General features: G+C 38.2%; 1 protein-coding gene across 1 annotated transcript in view; it reads right to left on the bottom strand.

The window, feature by feature from the left end:
- Positions 1 to 14,826, bottom strand: part of LOC134661234 (protein obstructor-E-like) — a 29,123-nt gene extending 14,297 nt beyond the window's left edge. Inside the window, exon 1 of the mRNA XM_063517218.1 lies at positions 14,782 to 14,826. Coding sequence (XP_063373288.1) covers positions 14,782 to 14,815 — 34 coding nt within the window. The 5' untranslated portion in view covers positions 14,816 to 14,826. The remainder of the gene's footprint in view (positions 1 to 14,781) is intronic.
- Positions 14,827 to 19,044: the final 4,218 nt, after the last annotated feature.

Raw genomic sequence — 19,044 nt, 5'->3', positions numbered from 1 at the left:
GTCTTTGAACGGACCAATCACAGCACGGGATTCGCTTACCTCGTCCCCCCGCACCCCCGTATTTTTGGCAGCATCGGTTTCATGAAATAATTGCTCTAAACTCAGTCTAGAGGATTCCTAGTCTATGGCCTTGCCTTGCCTTGCGGTACTAGGTACATGAAAAGCCTTTGGTATGTTGAATGTTGTCAATAGGACCATAGTATTGTATTATTTGTATTGGATAGTAGTATGAATGGTACATGTTATGCCATCTAGTTACAGCAATTCCAATTCGCTGGCGTTCTACAGTCGCAAACTGCGCTCTCTAATGATTTCCTTTGAGGATCAAATGTCTACCTGCTGGGATTTGTACGTTGCCTATTCCATACTGCACGAAAGAACGCCATTGTAAAGGTATTCACTGACACCAGATACAAATTTAACGATAAACACCAAACGAACTATAAACTAAACATATTAAAACTAAACTAACATTAAAATAAAACTACTTAAAAAATTAAAACTAATATAATATTAAGTAAATAAAACTAAAACATATAAAGAAAAAAATATGTGATGTCTTACCTAATTAAATGTATACAACTAACTTACAATTACAAATCGTAACAATGACATCCGCGATGTGCAATGATGGATGTGCTTGCCCGGGGCCCACCCCTGCAGGGGTTCCGCAAGAATTTAGAACACTATGCTTTAGTCGCCTCGAAAAATTTTACTATGCCGCCACCGTATTGTAGGATTCCATCAAGTATTTCGCTTTCCAAAAGGGTTCCGTCAAAAAAAAGATTGAGAACCGCTGGTCTAGCTCACGCTCGTGCGAGAAGAAGCTGAAATTATTACATCGCCTTAATAACTTTAGGAGTTTGTAAAAGACGGGTAAGTAAGAAAAATATTCCTATATGTTTTTGGGCCACCCTGTTAAAGCAGCAATCAACGTTATTCAGTTACAGGGCTGGAACCACAACCCTTTACTGAAGTCACAGTATTGATTATTGGAAAATTGCTACGACACTTTTGATAATAAATATTCATGTTTTATGATATTACGTCGAGCATGCCAACGCCTACGTCCGGGTTGGGGGTGTAACCCCATTGTACCCCGTTGTGGCTACCACCAGTTTGGCACTGACATAAATAAACGCTATCGAGAACGTAGCTTACTTTCTATACATTTCGCTCGTAGGTACCTATAGTGCGAGCGAGATGTTAGCGTACCGTGGCCGGGCCAGAGCTTCCGGCGCTTCGTTTTCTATGGAAAGCACCACGTGATCACCGTAGGTACCTATACTCGCATATTAAAAAGAGAGCGAGATGTTAGCGTACCGTGGCCGGGCCGGAGCTTCCGGCGCTTCGTTTTCTATGGAAAGCACCACGCCGATCAGCCGTCATAGAAAATGACATCTCGAACGCCTCGGCCCGGGCCCAGTCCGGTCTAGCGTGAGTCATCCATTTACTTTATCATATGTCTATAGAACATTTACGTGCAACCTAACAGGAGGTGTCAGTCTGACCTTAAACCTCGACAGCACACCTCCAGAGGCGTTACACGCTACATTCGCTTCCTAGAATCCTGCCTTAAACAGAATTACGCACAGGTACAAGTGCATAACAGTACCAACTCCATAGTATTATTATACTCTTAATAATGTCACCATAGAACAAGAGTATTATCATTCAGAACGGATACACTACGGCTTTAATTTGGTGTTTGTATTTGGAACCTAGGCTTATTTAATAAAAGATTTTTATTTGTCCTTTATAAAGGCCACTGGACCGCCACTCATTTTAAAATGATATGCTGAAATAGCATTAAACAGCATATTAAAGTAGTAGTAGTATTAAAGTAGTAATATTAATGTAGTAGTAAATATTAATGGGTTCAAATCCTGGCTCGTAGCAATGAGTTTTTCGGAACTTATGTACGAAATATCATTTGATATTTGGGCGTTTTCTAAAATAAATATTGAAAACCCGATTCTCCCAGATCCTGGTGTTTTTGGGTTCTTTAAACTCAGAATCACTAGCATATTCAATCCTGATGATTAAAAAAATTGTCCCAAAATTTTGTATGAAAATTGTACATTCCACTACGTCACGTTACATACAAGTGAAAAATTTTCTCATACTAAAAACGTGACGTAATGGAATGGACATTTTGGGACATCTTTTTTTAATGGTAGGATGGAGAGTGCTGTCGATTCTGAGTAGAATGAGCCCAAGAATGTCCAGATTTGAAAGAATCGGGTTTTCGATATTTATTTTAGAAAAAGCCCATTTACCACTAGCTTTTCGGTGAAGGAAAACATCGTGAGGAAACCTGCATACATCTGCGAAGAAATTCAAAGGTGTATGTGAAGTCCCCAATCCGCACTGGGCTAGCGTGGGGACTATAGCCCAAGCCCTCTCGCGCATGAGAGGCCTGTGCCCAGCAGTGGGACGTATATAGGCTCAAATTATTATTATTAAATATTAAAGTAATAGAAGTAGTATCTATGTGTTTTGAATTGATTTTTGTTAAAAAAAGCGGCCAAGTGCGAGTCGGACTCGCCCATGAAGGGTTCCGTATTTAGGTGATTTATGACGTATTAAAAATAACTACTTACTAGATCTCGTTCAAACCAATTTTCGGTGGAAGATTACATGGTAATGTACATCGTATATTTTTTTTGGTTTTATCATTCTCTTATTTTAGAAGTTACAGGGGGGGGACACACATTTTACCACTTTGGAAGTGTCTCTCGCGCAAACTATTCAGTTTAGAAAAAAATAATATTAGAAACCTCAATATCATTTTTGAAGACCTATCCATAGATACCCCACACGTATGGGTTTGATGAAAAAAAATTTTTTGAGTTTCAGTTCGAAGTATGGGGAACCCCAAAAATTATTGTTTTTTTTTCTATTTTTGTGTGAAAATCTTAATGCGGTTCACAGAATACATCTACTTACCAAGTTTCAACAGTATAGTTCTTATAGTTTCGGAGAAAAGTGGCTGTGACATACGGACGGACAGACAGACAGACGGACAGACGGACAGACAAACAGACAGACATGACGAATCTATAAGGGTTCCGTTTTTTGCCATTTGGCTACGGAACCCTAAAAAGTGAGTAAAGTCTGCGCGGAAAGCGAAGAGTCGTGTCGTGAAAATCCAAAATATACAAGTGGAAGTTTGGACAAGTATTTGAAATGTCATTCAATTGAGAGGTAAATTGCATTTCTAAAAATGCGTGGTCACCGCCTGAGATCTTTTTCTTTAGTGGCTTTACACTTAAGCCGATCATACCAGTTCAGCTACTGCATAAAGCAGCATTGTCTGTGCAGTCTAATATTTCGAGCGCCTCGCAAACTAAATTCAATGTCAGAACTTAGAGTTTCGCGCTTCAGATGAAGTTTATTTGAATAGGAGAATATAACACGACACTTAGTGCATCACATACACTACCGTAAAAGGATAAAACTTTGCCCTTTAACATAAATTTGCCCACCGCGTCAGTGTTCAGTAAAAGCGAAATATGCTGGGGGCCATTTTAGGGGGTTCGTGAAAGTTATAAAGACATTGTGAGAATGACAGTATTTTTTTTTAAGATAAGCAGTGGGACCCAATATAATGTCGAGAGTCTGTGCGGAAAGAGAAGAGTCGTAGAATGTATTGGATCCCATACATTTCAAGACTGTTCTCTTTCCTGTGCTCTAATTTGCTGGGCTATAACCGCGAAAATCGCAAAATCGAAGTTCGCAAATTGCGGGCATTTTTCGCTGTCACTCGAATTACGCCTTCATTGGAGTAAAAGAGAAAGATTCCCGCAATTTGCGATTTTCGGTTTTCGCTGTAGCCCCTGATGCCTGCATCACCACGCACATGTCACGAAAGGTGAAAGTTTTGTAACTCTTTCTGTCATTGTTTTGTTTTCGTCATATGTCATCATTTAGAGAAAGTACGTACGTAACAATACGACTTCTACTCACGATTGCCTCATCTGCGGTAATATTTATAAAATGTACAGTCGGCAAGAAAAGCGTGTATTTAATATTATTTTCACACCTCCTATTCGGAAAAGAGCTTTTTCACCTCAGCAGCTCGAACAAGGGTACTTTGCTATTTGCTCACTGTTTTTAAGTAGCAAGGTACCCTTGTTCGAGCTGCTGAGGTGAAAACTTAATTGTTGGTATATCTTAAGAAAACATGAGTGAATAGGTAAGTGATGAAGAAGGAATACATTTTTCGGGTTCTCTAATATGTTCTCACTGCTGAGGTGAAAAGCTTTGTGAACTACACGAGATCAAAGTTATTTACATCTCGTGCGCTTTTGAGTCCCTTACTACGCTCAAGATTCTAAATTAGATCTAGTATAGAATCTTTCGCTTGCACGGGATTCAAAATAAGCACTCGAAGAAATATCAAACTTTGATCTCTTGTTGTACAAATAACTATTTCTTCCCTGCTAGGAGGGATCAAAATGGCACTTTTCCTCCCTGCTAGGAGGGATCAAAGTAACACTATTTTCTGTTCTAGCACACTATTTTACACATTTTTTTGCACATTATTTTTTTTAGCTTAAATAATCTGTTTAAGCATCAGATCAGAAAAGCAGTATGTGTCACACGGTATCAAAATTATTTCATCTTGGGTGTTAACACTTGAATCGCTCATTACGCTTAGGATTCTACTTTAGAATCCATCGCTTCATTCAGGATTCAATGTACGCCCTTGACGGAAATATTTCATTTTGATCCCTTGTAACACAAACTACTATTATTTGAGAGAGTGAATAATAATAATAAGATAAGGTGACATTCGGATGGCAACTGCAGCATTACTGCTGCGACGTGGATTTGAGTGACAGGGACGCAAATAAAAACTTGCGTAAACAACATACAAAATGTGCTTAGTGCTGAAGCTCGGTGCGCCTTGACCCAGCTTAATTAGGTACTTAATGAATACTTAAATATGTTGGAATTAGCCTCTCACTTACTGCGTCCCTCGCAAAAGGACGGTTTCATGCATAAATACGCCAAGCAAAACAAAAAATTACATTATGTACATGATTTGCCTACTTTAGGTTAAAAAAAACAATTGAAGTATTATTTCATTGTTTTTTCCTAGTGCATTTTTGGCAGGAATCTGCATATTGACTGAGTGAAATATATAATAATTCATTGTCTTTTTTATGTAAAACGTATTGTCGGTACTCGGTAGCCAGGGGCCAGAAGTAAGCCAGAGGGGCGTTATCACCGTGAGGATGTTAATTAAATGGCCATCATTGGTAATAGCTCAAATATCAGTACCTAATTCAGTCTACGTAATTTATTTGTGCAGAATGCTAAATTAAATAGTATCTATGACAACGCACAATAGGTATTACAAAACATCTCGGAAAGGAATTATCGGCATTGTCATGGCACACGCAGCTTCATTGTGTATAATTTTAATTATTTTCTGCCTTCTTCCATCTCGCATGCCGTTGTCCAGATTAATTATCTAAAGGCCTTCATTTGTTCACATTGCATTGTTCTCTTACAATGTGCCGATGATGGGAACGTAGGTGTAACGTTTCTTAAGGCCCGTGTGTCTACCGAGAATATAAAAAAATATGTACGTAGATATACAGGGTGCTTCCTGTAACAGGAGCATTAAATTAAACTAAAGCCTGCAACTACTTCTCAAACTGACCAACATTAGTTCAGCAACTTTTAAAAATTATGAATCCTTTAGACTTCCTCTTTTTGATACAAAAAAAATATTGCCTTCAATGTACGCTGACATCAGTGTGTTTGACGTTGCTTGTCTGTCACGGTCACGCTTTAAACATAACAAAATTTGCAATACATTGCGTCTTAAAATAAACTTTAAAGTGTAATAAAAATCAGAACATGAGTTATTTTCAAAAGTTGCTGAACAAATGTTGGTCAGTTTGAGGAGTACAGCCTACAGTTAAATTTAACGCTCCTGTTAGAGGAAATACCCTGTATATTAAAACCACTGTCTCTGTCACTTAAATATTGCAAGCATAATAATAATTGAGTAAACCTTGTTATGGCAGGTGTCCGTACGTCTTTGCAATAGCCCAGTCTCATAGTCCAGCCAAACTTCAATCCATAGACCGGTATTCTGTTCACTTTTTTTTTCTACTATAGTCCCAATGCCTGCTGAGACCGGTTCATGGGTGTCTATTGTTGCACCTGTAAACGGGTCCCAGCAGGCGTTCTACATGACATTAAAGCTCTCCAAAGGGCCTCTACGTGTTGGATCTATATCCCCACGCAAGCCTATCAAAAGACCGGGATTTATAGGCCTGTAATGTGGTGAATGTCCACTTTTAGTTATTAGCAGTAACGCTTTGGTTTACTGCGACATAAACGCATATTGCTTGTGTCAGCGCAACCTAACGTGTATAAAACAATAGGCATTTAGAGAATAAAGGTTCAGAATGTTCTTATACTATCACACATAAGGTGTTTAACTTCTACTCCCATCACCCGCTCGAAACCATATATATAACGAGCACCATCCTGTTATTTGATGGCGATCCAGACCAGTGAACCAACAAGGAACTAACACTCAAGAAAGAAGGAAAAATCAAGCAAGAAAAGAAAAAAAAGAAGAACCACTTTTTCAACACCAATCCACGCAGTCAGAACCAACCAGCTTATCAAGAATCAAGAAACAACCTGAGAAGAACCAACCAACATCAAAAATCGGAAACCACGAGAAATCAAGAAGAGCGAAGATCGAAGAGCGTTGTCCAGGGTTTCCCGGCTCGCAAATCAAGAGGTGTCCAGGGTTATCCCGGCCCATTTCAAGAGGAGTCCAGGGTTATCCCGGCCCACTAACATCGTCGTAAGCAGAGCCAGCCATACGAAGCGTCAAGCGAGCGCCACATGGAGGTGCCAGCTCGCCAGGCCACGCCAGCAGCAGCAAGAATGCCGGTCGCGAACTCGCACCGGACCGAACGAAGACGAAGCCGAGGACGGCCAGCCACGCAGCAATAGGATGTAAATCCTACATGTAATTTATGATTTTAATTAATTTTCTCTAAAAGCCAGCATTTTTTTCCAATTCAGTAGCAGTCATATTTAAATCGTTCATAATTATTAAAGGTTGTCGCTAAACTCAATTTCGTTTCGAGCATACAAATTTTTCATAAGAAGTCATAATATAATATTAAATATAAAAGTGTCGAATAGTGTCCTCAATCATGTATGTTGCAATTTGCAGCGCGTGCCACGCGTTGTGCGCACGTCGACAGAAAATTTAACTAGGCCGCGAGACTTTGCCGCGAGTTAGAATATTTTAATAAGCGATGAATGAAATTTGATACATCGCATAACGATTAAATAATTAACAACTCAATTCAATAAAATTATTTTATTGTTTCTTAGTAACGATTGATACTTTAGCTACGTGTCGGACTGATCACCTGATATACAGCGAAAGTTTGATTTATTACATCATTTTTTTTAATTTTGGAAGTTAAATAATAATGTTTATTTTATAGAAATCTTACAGTACGGTACAAGTTTGAAAGTTTTAAGGAGTTTAGGCACATTTATTTATAAAATGTGACCTTATAGCTAGAGCACTAGTCCTTCGTACTTGATCATAGTGTGATATACAGTATCCTCCGTGAAAGTTGTAGGAGACTTATTGTCTTAATGTATTTGTGTCTCTAGGTACAGGCAGAGCCGTACAGCCTGGCCTGATATGCCATTTTATAGAGTTGATAAAGGGTGACCATGCCCTAGGTGTTTATTGAAGAATTGCTATGGATAGCATTGATAGGTGAAGGGTGCGCACAGAGGCGCAACCCAGTTATGTCCTTGATCATAGTCGACCTTATAGGTGTCCGTGAAAGGCTTAACATTTAATACGGCATTAGTTTATTTTATTATCAGAATTATGGGAGATACCGTAACTATAAACAGCGAGAGTGAATATTTTAAAGTTGAATACCAAATGTTTTTAAATGTTTTAAAGTTGAATAGTAAATGTTTTAAAGATGAAGAGTAGGTAAATGTTTTTAAAGAAGGAGATTCATATTTTATGAGAAAAGGAAGTAAATTAATATATTTAACGTTTGAGAGATTTTAAGTGAAGATAATATTTTCTTATTAAAAGATAAAGATATTTTTTACAAGGACTACGACATTAATACGACACATAATGACCAAGCTGAATAAAGACTGTTTTATTATACCTACCTATACAATGTATTAACATATTTTTTTTTATTGATTTCAGAAAAAATTGTAAACAAGTAACATGCGTTTAAATTTTTTCTTCTGCCACCCCGGCGGTGAGAGGAACTTTCGGGGGAGGTGTAATGTGGTGAATGTCCACTTTTAGTTATTAGCAGTAACGCTTTGGTTTACTGCGACATAAACGCATATTGCTTGTGTCAGCGCAACCTAACGTGTATAAAACAATAGGCATTTAGAGAATAAAGGTTCAGAATGTTCTTATACTATCACACATAAGGTGTTTAACTTCTACTCCCATCACCCGCTCGAAACCATATATACAACAAATACTTATCCTGTTATCTGAGGCCCGTGATCCCAATAAAAAAAAAAGTAGGTAACCATTAGGATAATTTTCTACATATATGTAGTCACAGGCTGACCAAAAATCACGTTGATATTTTTTTTTATGAATATACCTTTTATTTACAAAATACAATTAAAAATTTAAACCATCATTTTACATCATTTTAATCATTTAACTGAAACAAAACGTACTTTCAACAAAAAAATACATTTAATTTTTTTACATCGTATCTTGGGCCAGCCACCCCGTACTCGTTCGCGGTTCTAACTGCGACTAATGTTGAAATAAATCATGTAAATATTACTCGTAGTTAGAAAAATCATATAGGTACGCCAATAATACGACCATATATAGCAATCCAGTACGGCCATAGCAATCCAGCGCGGGAACGCTGCCTGCATGATGGGCACCCTACCAAGGGCTCAAAATTTTCGTATGCATTTTTAGTTTTTAGTTTTAATTATTTTAATTGTAGGTAGTTAGTTTTAGTTTAATCTGTAACCTTGTACCTCTACCCTTTTCAAGCGAATGAATAGATAATTTAACTATTTAAATCATATAGGCAAGTACGTCTAGCTAAACGAGAAGGACAAAGGAGTAACAAACAATCTACGAACGTCGCACTAGGTACAGTCAGCAGCAATAGTTGCTGAAATGATCTTGACGCGACTTTATTGTTAAGAGAATTAGGGCCCGATTCGGATTTTGTAATAGACATCTATTAGATATCTTTTAGACATCGCCAAGATACGATAACGATATGTTTAAGATCTAACCTGTCAAATTTGAAAAATGACATTGGTTGCCCGAATTGCGCTGCAAAAGAGAACTAGTTGAAATCTAAACTATAACGTATCTAGAATGGATCTAGTACAGTGGTTCCTAACCTGGGGGTATTTACCCCCGTGGGGGTAAAACTGGTATTTTACGGGGGTAATAAGGGTGGAATCACATCTGTCAGCATCGAGCCGCATTTTATGTATGAGAAATTGCTCGTTAGTATGAAGATGCGTACGCATGCTTTCAGCTTTCCGATGCGTACGCATCTTCATACTAACGAGCGATTTCTCATACATAAAATGCGGCTCGATGCTGACAGATGTGATTTCACCCTAAGCTAACCTAATATAACAATATAACAAACGTACACGTTTTATTTTTTATTACCATTGGGAGGAGGGGTAAAATCAGGTTCCCTAGTTAGTCATAGGGGTGACCGGACTGAAAAGGTTAGGAACCACTGATCTAGTACGTGTCGTCTCTTGTGAATATCTTGAAGTTCGATCGAATACGGCAGTAAGAGCGCGACAAGGTAATTTGGAACACCGCAAGTTCGGTGAATTAATGTGCCTTATAAAATGAGTGGGCACAAAACTAAGACTAGATACATACAATACTTATTACCTACATGATAGCATATTATAACTGATAAAATCATAACCCAATATGGATCTACATCTTCCTGGCGTTATCCCGGCTTTTTAACACGGCGCATAGGAGCCCTGGGGTCCGCTTGGCAACTAATCCCGAGATTTGGCGTAGGCACTAGTTTTAAGGAAAGCGATCTGATCTTCCAACCCAGGTAACTAGGTTTTGTTGCATAACAAGATATCAAATTATAATCAAGTTCTATTTATGTGTAATAGAGAGCCGTTATCTAAATGCAATTAGCTAAGGTCGACAACTTTGGAAATAACTTTAATTGTTATTACTTTTTGTTCAGTTTGTTTTGGCTGTTAAATTTACGTCACTAATTAAGATTTTAAGCGAAATCGAGAGAAACACTTTATATTGCGATTTTCATGATGTCACATTTCATTTCACGCCTACTCTTTTTCAAGTTTACGAAGCTGAGGAAGTGTACATACTTAACTCGAACAAATGAAAGTAAAAAGTAAAGTGTGAAAGTATGTAACATATGAATATGCGTTTTGGTTTTCATTTTAAGGCATATTCACATATAAGGGCTCATTTAGACGGTGCGAGAACTCGCATGCGGTAACGCAATGGTCCGCAATGTAAATAAAATCGTATACGAGTTCGCGCGCCGTCTAAACGAGCCCTAATTTTCTGGCTGGAAGTTAAAGTCTAAATTTCTGTGATAAGAGCTATCTCCACAAGAGTCAGAGGTACGAGACGATGTATTAAAGCTTTTGAATGCGAAGACGGAGGAGGAATCCTCTACTGAACATTATACTGAAGAGTGAAGATCCCTCAAGAAATATATACCTATACACCGTATTTTTATTGAATTCCGTTAACTTCGGGGTATGGTTAAGTACGTTTAAGAGAACTAAATGACAGTTAATTTTCAAAAAAAAATTTTTTTTTGCTTTTTTTACAAAAAAAATATGTTTAAAAACTAATTAAATGTAGCATATAGCGTTGTTGTAACACGGGCATTACATTTAACTCAACCAAACAATTGAAATCTGCGACATATCAATGTCATTTCGAACATCGATCGACCGAGATTGTACTTAAGTTTAGTAGCAAATGTATGAACTCATTCTAAACACTAATCAATATGTAAACCGGCCGTAAGGCAAGTGTACACGCTTGTAGAGGCCTTATAGCAAAAAAATAAATTATTGATTATCTCTATCGGTGTCTTTGAGAAAGTTACTTGATTTAAGCTCAGGAATGCACCCTTGAAATTAACGGAAATAAAAAAAACACGGTGTATATATTTTTTTTTATATAACTCCTACTGTCTCCTCCATATACCTATTGATACATACCTATATTGTATACGTCGAAATAAATCAAATAACACGGTACGTATAATGCATTTTGGTTTTTGATAGTTTCCGATACGAGAGGTGACTCACGCTAGACCGAGCCGAGGCCTGGCCGAGGCCGAGCCAGAGCTTCCGGCGCTTCGTTTTCTATGGAAAGCACCACGTGATCACCGATCAGCCGTCATAGAAAATGACATGTCGGACGACTCTGACGCCTCGGCCCGGGCCAAGCCCGGTTTAAGTCATCCTTTAGTTTACTCGTACAAAAACAAAACTTCTTTTAAGTAGGTACTTATATAGGTACCTAAACATAATTAATAATGTAATTGATTTAAGGTTTGCATTCTGGGAATCATTTTCTCTGTCCCGTCGTCAGTTACATGAAAAACAATAAGGGGTCCGAATGACCCTGTGGTCATCTGGTTAACTTTACCTAAAGGATAATCCCTGCTGAGGCTCCCCGCAAGCCGACCCTTTAAATCCGCGTCTGAATGAATATGCTACCGTTCTTGTACGATTAGCAGAGAAAGTTTAGGTAAATATATACCTACCTACCTATCATCATCATATCAGTCGTAAGACGTTCACTGCTAGACATAGGTAGACCTCCTCCCAGGATCTTCATAACGACCGGTCGTGCGTATTCAGGAAAATGATCACTCTTTTAACCGATTCGGTGCGGATGGCACCTATCGTGTCATGAAATAATTGTTCGCCGCCATGACAGCCAAAAGTTTTCGAAAATGGAACACGCAACGAAACGGTTAATGATATCCTTTATGTAAATAGTAAGTGTTATTGTATATATTCTTGGAAAATCGTTCCTAATACTTCTGCTGCTAACTGTACATATGAAAGGACAAAATCCGTCATTTGATGTAACAGAATGGCTTTAAGGGAAAACGAGTTACTGTCATGCTTAGAGGAAACGTTTAAAATCTCGAAAAGTGTTCCACACAGACTACCACTAGTAAACCCCGCATTAAGAAGCATTTTTAAAACACAGAGCTTTATAGGCCAAGACGGATGCTCAAGATACAAAGGCGTGGAATGATATTGTGGAAGCCCTAATATGCACCTCCGGAGTGCCCTAGGACAAACAACAACAACAAAGGACATACAACACAAGAAGTAGGTACTTCCAGAGCTATATCTATCTTACTTGTTGGGACGGTCGCTTGGCTCACAAATGCTTCGAACATCTTTTGTCCCCTTCGAATTTTCTGGCTTACGAAATATAGTAGGTACCTATTCAGTTCGATGTAATTTAAACTATGTTCAATTGGAACAGAGTCGCTTTTGCTTTGTTTCGTTCAATTTTCAAATAACGCAAAATCAACTCTAATTGCTGCAATTTAGGTTCAAATTTCAGTGGCAAATTTAGGATTTTTTTTTTTGTATGGTTGGGCCTTAGGAGGATAGTATCTACGAGTATGGTGCCCTACATTAATGTCGCGCTGCAATACTGCAGCAGAAACGCTGGTGTAGTCTAAATCCGAACAGTACCTTTATGCACCATCTAGAGGTAAAAGATTTTTGGTGTGCCATTTTAAATTCAAAATCTTAGCTAGCATCAATTTTGTTCCTAACAACGGAACTCCTCAAGTATAGACTTCAGAAATGAAAGAATTCATCTTTGCTTTATACAGTTTATGAAGGATACTAAACTGTCTCTAAGCGGCTTTAAAGGCACTTCTGTTAAGGTTGTATGAAATATAAAAGCTAACCATAAAGGTGACATTGGAACTAAAATTAACGCATCTACCTTGAAGGAAATATGTTTATATGACGTTTTATTATACATATAAAAGCCGAGGTAGAGAGTCACTCGGTTTTATGCTATGCTTCAATGCTCAAAATAAAGGTTTGAGCTGGAGCAAGTATCAACGTAAGTAGGTACTTAATATTTCCGCTAAGTACCTATACTTATGTACCTAAGTATGTACGTACAATATTTTGAAAACAAGTGTTCTGGTACTGCCTTGAAAAAATCTTTGCATGCTCCATAGATAATCGTAACCGTCCGTTTCCGTCAGACGAAAATTTATGCCCACCTCCTGGGATTGAGTAAACTCGGATTACACGCATTTAGGACCAAAAGGAGGTATTAACACGATTTCTAGCTTGCTAGAAATCGTAATAAATTTCTCAAAACGCTATTTTTGGATCTAATTTGATTGGTTTCAAAGGTGTCCTTGTCCAAGAAATGTCGTTAGATAAGGTCGTATTGTATTATCCTCGAAAAAAGAAAAATAAAAGGATAGCGAAAAATAAAAATAGTACCTATGCAACATTTTCTATACCTACTTATTTTCTACAATGAATAAAAAGTTAGCATTGTTTAAAAAACTGTGATTAAAAGGTAAGGATAAACAAACTAAATACGAGTGGAAAATCTGATATGCAGCATATATATATCAGATTATGAAAATAATATGCAGAGTTGGATAAAAACCGTATTTGTGATGATGCAAAAGTTTTTAATATGTAAAGTGTCTCTTGTGCCGGCGCCGCACACTTCTCTCGTATGCTTTACGTGTATTTCAGAGCACTAAAGTATACATATGTAGCTAAATATGCAGGGTGATCTTTTTTAAAGGACAGCTACCATATTTCGTGTTGCTACTGCAAACATTTTGCAAGCTACTTTTTACGCCAATCACTTTTATAATGCATAAAGAACATAACCTTGTTTGAACACATAGAGTGTCTAGATAATAACGTTGCTGATTTTGCACAACCTACACAACCATTGTAGCTACTTGCAAATTTAACTGAAAACTAACTTGCTACGATTTAACAAGCAAATAGTAAAATATATATTTTGTGGTTGCATGTTTAGAATACCGATTCGATAATCGGCTCAACAATGATCCCTTACAAGCAGTAAATTCAGAAGGGCATATCCCGTTCTACAATTATTCGATAATAAACTTAATGTAGCATTGCTTTTAGGTCGTTTTTGGAAAACCAGTGAGGTTGTTTCAGCGCTAGTGAGGAGTTTATATTCACACCGGAACGGATTTGCTTAGATATTTATACTTCCTGATCCGGAGCCTGTCTCGTGAATTTCTCCCGGGACTTGCTCAAATCCAATTTTGAACGAAAAATTACTGAACCACTTTCCAGGTAAGTAAGGTATACTTGTAGGCTATAATCATGTAAGTAACTACCTATTATTGAGATATATATATACGTGATGTTATTTAAATTAAGTAAATATTTATTTATTAATCCTCCGCCATATTTTCAATTCTTAGCATACATGAGGAACCTCGATTTGAACACTGATTGCGTATTGGCGAATCGCGAAACGAACAAATAGACGAAATACTGTTTGGACGAACTGCGTAGACGTACAGCTAACAAATCCACTTTATTTATTTTAAAGAACATATAAATTTAACGATAAAAGTGGTCTTTGTAATTAAGTACCTATATATATTGGAATACCTGTTGTTATAATCTAACACCTAATCATGTTAAACTTACCAATGGCGCCAGCCAGTAGCCTTCTTTGTGACATTATGAAGTAACCTGAAAAGATAATGTTAAAATTAATGAATAGCATGTCTAATTATTACGCCCTTAGAAACTAGGTAAAAGGTGACAACAGGAAACAATGAATGAATCCTCTAGACGGAGTTTAGAGCAATTATTTCATGAAACCGATGCTGCCAAAAATACTGGAGTGCGGGGGACGAGGTGAGCGAGTCCCGTGCCGTGATTGGTCCGTTCAAAGACACGGACGTCACACAAAGACCTTTGACTCGAAAATGGAGTAAAACTACCGTATATTTGTGGCAGAGGGGGTAGCGCTACTATGCTCAGTCTGTAGGATGTCTTGTCTGTGGCGCCTATAATGTCTGTCGCCGGTCACCGTCACGAACCTTACGAACCTAGGTGTAAGATGAGTGAGGCATGACACGATAGACCAGTGGTTCCTAACCTTGGGGTAATTACCCCCGTGGGGGTAAAACGGGTATTTTACGGGGGTAATAAGCTAACCTAATATAACAATACAACAAACGTACACATTTTATTTTTTTATTATTTTTTTATTATTGGGAGGAGGGGTAAAATCAGTTTCCCTAGTTAGTCATAGGGGTGACCGGACTGAAAAGGTTAGGAACCACTGCGATAGACGAAGAACGCAGCCATCCTATCTGTACCTACTTTCGGATATGATGGTCGCATTTGTCTACATGACAGCGTGATAATGATAGTGCCTGTCACTTTCAATCGCGTGGTGTTAAAAAGTGACACTTTATCACGTGATAAAGCCATCCATAATACACGTGTGGTCACCATGGAAAGGCTCAGAGTCGGAGTCTTAAGTTTTCATGTAAGCATTCTTACTGCTAAGTTTGTGCACAGTTAGCGTGGTCAGAGTCTATAAAATAACACCACAAAAAAAATCTTAGGTATGTAATGTTTTACATTAAGATTTGGTATGTACTAGTACCTGTTATGTGTCAAGCTACATCTCAAATAGCAAACCGGTGTAACCAGTACGTATCTAGTGCATCCGTGAGCGTTTCTGATACAAGACAATGCTCTGACCTTGCATTATGCCCTCTATTTCTACTTGAACACAGGATCTGGCCGATTCTAGAATGATGTACCTATATGTATGTGCCTTGCCTACTTGATACTCGTTGTAAAATTTGCCGGTCCGGCTAAACAGTCATGCTTTAGGACAGTGGTTCCTAACCTGGGGGTAATTACCCCCGTGGGGGTAAAACGGGTATTTTACGGGGGTAATAAGCTAACCTAATATAACAATACAACAAACGTCCACATTTTATTTTTTTATTACCATTGGGAGGAGGGGTAAAATCAGTTTCCCTAGTTAGTCATAGGGGTGACCGGACTGAAAAGGTTAGGAACCACTGCTTTAGGACAAACGATAAGCTGTTGGCACATTGTAACACAGCCGGCCCGGCCTAGCCAAGCAGACAATCGCTATCGTTTTGTGTCTATTTATCACTCTTCCATATTAGTGCGACAGTGACGGTTGCGTTTCGATCGCTACGGAGCGTAAAGTGGCCCACTGATTAACAGTCCGCCGGACGTTATCGGCCTGTCAGTTATTCGGAACTGTCAAATTTTTGTTCTAACTGACAGGCCGATACCGACCGGATTGGCACGTTGGCTACGCGGCCTGATTAGAAAAAAATATTTCGAAATTGTACGATTTAATGTGAAGAAAAATGTTCTCATTCCATATTTCCCTGCTATTTCATGAATCCGTATGTCAACGTCCGGCACGCATACTTAGAGACGCAAGTTGCATCACGGCGCGTCCTCGGAAAAAAACATTTCGCAAACCGCCGTGAAAGCCGCCGGTGGCGCAAACGCGCTTAAAACGTAATTAGTGGATCTGATGGATACGAGATGGTCTCATATTTCCGTATGCTTTATGGGCCAGACTGTATGATGTAGCAGTGACTGTGGTGAAGTTGTAAATTAATCATTTTTTGTTGAAATAACACTAGGTACCTAACCGATTATAACCGTAACGGAAACCGGTTATGAACTTTGGTGGGTTATTGCATTCCCTATGTATCATAATATTTATTTCAGTTTAGGTATTAAAAATAATTCATTAATAGGTATAAGTGTGTGTAAAACCGCGCACTAAATCAGACAGTAATGCAATAACTTGTAAATGAATAATAACATAATAATCTACTAAATCTAATGATTTATTCCGAGTAATAATAGCCCGACCCATGATTACTTTGAAGAGTAATGAAACAATTTTTCTTCGTTTAAATTTTATATGGAAATCGCTTAAACTAAGCGGTAGGTTTTATTAATTCAAAACTCACAAAAGAATATGTACAAAAAACAACAAAATGCTTGCGATGCGAACACTATAAGACATTATAGTCCGAGAGACAGATCCTTTTGATCTGCCTCTGTGTTAAACAGCAAATTCTAGAAGCTAAATAGCATCGTACGCAGATGTTTCTGCTTATTAAAAATTAAAAAAAAAAACAAACAATCCATATTAAGCGGTCGTATTTTAAGCATTCAATGTGTTTTATGCCTACATATTATACGCTGAAAATTTTCCTGTGCTTTAATATTCAATTAAGCCTCCATTTATTTTATTGCCTCATGATCATCATCATATCAGCCAGAGGACGTCCACTGCTGGACATAGGCCTCCCCCAAAGAGTGCCACAATGACCCGCGGTCTTGCGCCACACGCATCCAGCGGAGTCCCGCGACCTTTACCAGGTCTTTATTTTATTGTCTATATATTCATTTCAATCAGGTTTTTTATGTACGTTCAATTTAGTTCAATATTAAACCACTCGACATAATATATGTTAAAATATCCTGACGCATGTTATTCTAATACTTTTTATTTTTGTTTATAAGTTAGTTTAATTATTTATGTATAAGTAACAAAGTTTTACACAAATTTATTTTATTTTATACCTATGAGAGATTGAGACATTATTTCAACAGAAGTCTTACAACTTGGGATTCTACACGAAACGATAGTTGATTACCATTAGGTAAATCGTACGCTTTCAAGTACCTACAATGAGGTCATCGCAACTTTACTCAGACCCTGCACTATAAGTAGGATCCACGGGCCACAAAGGAGCAGTTTATTAATAAAAACACCTCGCAGTTTTCTTTTTAACGAAGCGAGATCAAAGTCTCGTTTAATCTAGATGGAGTAGGGGGCAACGTCCTTTGTATTTATAGTCAAGTCATGTCTTCTGAGACGTTAAAAATGTGCTATTTAGTTATTTTTATAGAAGATACTTATTTGAATGATTGAGTATTCACAGCCACGCTCAGCCAATCTAAAAAGTTTGCACCGAGCATCCCGACCGAATTGACCGATGTTGTATAATTATAAGTCTACCACTTTATTCGGGCGATTGGTGGAGAAGTTTCACGGAGATTTTGACGAGGGACTAAACGACTCACGCTTCACGCTACACCGGGCCGGAGCTTCTTTTTCTATGGCAAGCACCACGTGATCGCCGTCATACATGTCAGAGGCCTCGGCCCGGACCCGGCCCGGGTACTTATTTAATAGGTAGGTTGTCCTCTACACTTCTTTTTCAAATTTGGGATTTTTTATGTTATTTCTACTCAGAATCACGAGCACGAGCGAGAGGAGAAATGTGTCCCAAAATTTCCATACATTTTTCGATCTTTCCATTCCGCGACCGCCATACAAAGTCTATGAAAAATGGTGACGTAATGGAAATAAAAACCTTAGGACACTTTTTTTCTCCTATTAGGATAGAAAGAGCTCGTGATTCTGAGTAGAAATAACATACAAAATCCCAAATTTAAAAAAAAAGTGTAGGGGAGCAAGAAAAAAAAACGCCCAGATGAGCTTCATGCGGCTAAGCCTTCAACCAGTCCGTTGCTGACCGGTCAGCAAGGAGAAGTAATTATTTACTTCTTACCAACTGCCCCAGGTGGCAGATGCTACGTAAGTGTTCTACGTCAAGGACCTCTACCGGACCTTGGCTAGCTAGGTTATGTATATTTTTTATTAAAATCGTATATACTGTCCCAATGCTGGGCAAAGGCCTCCCTCCTCGATCTTCATCCGTCTCGGTCTTAAGCAATTTCCGGTCAGCCGTTAATATATATATAGTTATCCCGCCATCTTCGCGTGGGTCTGACATAGGGTTGCCAGATGGTCGGGATTTGGCGGGATTCTCCAGATTTTTTGCATGTGTTCCCGATTCCCGACCAAGTGCAAATTGT

This window comes from Cydia amplana, chromosome Z, assembly GCF_948474715.1.
Source record: "Cydia amplana chromosome Z, ilCydAmpl1.1, whole genome shotgun sequence".
Taxonomy (NCBI): domain Eukaryota; kingdom Metazoa; phylum Arthropoda; class Insecta; order Lepidoptera; family Tortricidae; genus Cydia; species Cydia amplana.
Note: the sequence above shows the minus strand (reverse complement) of the source record. Positions and strands in the feature narration are given on the sequence as shown.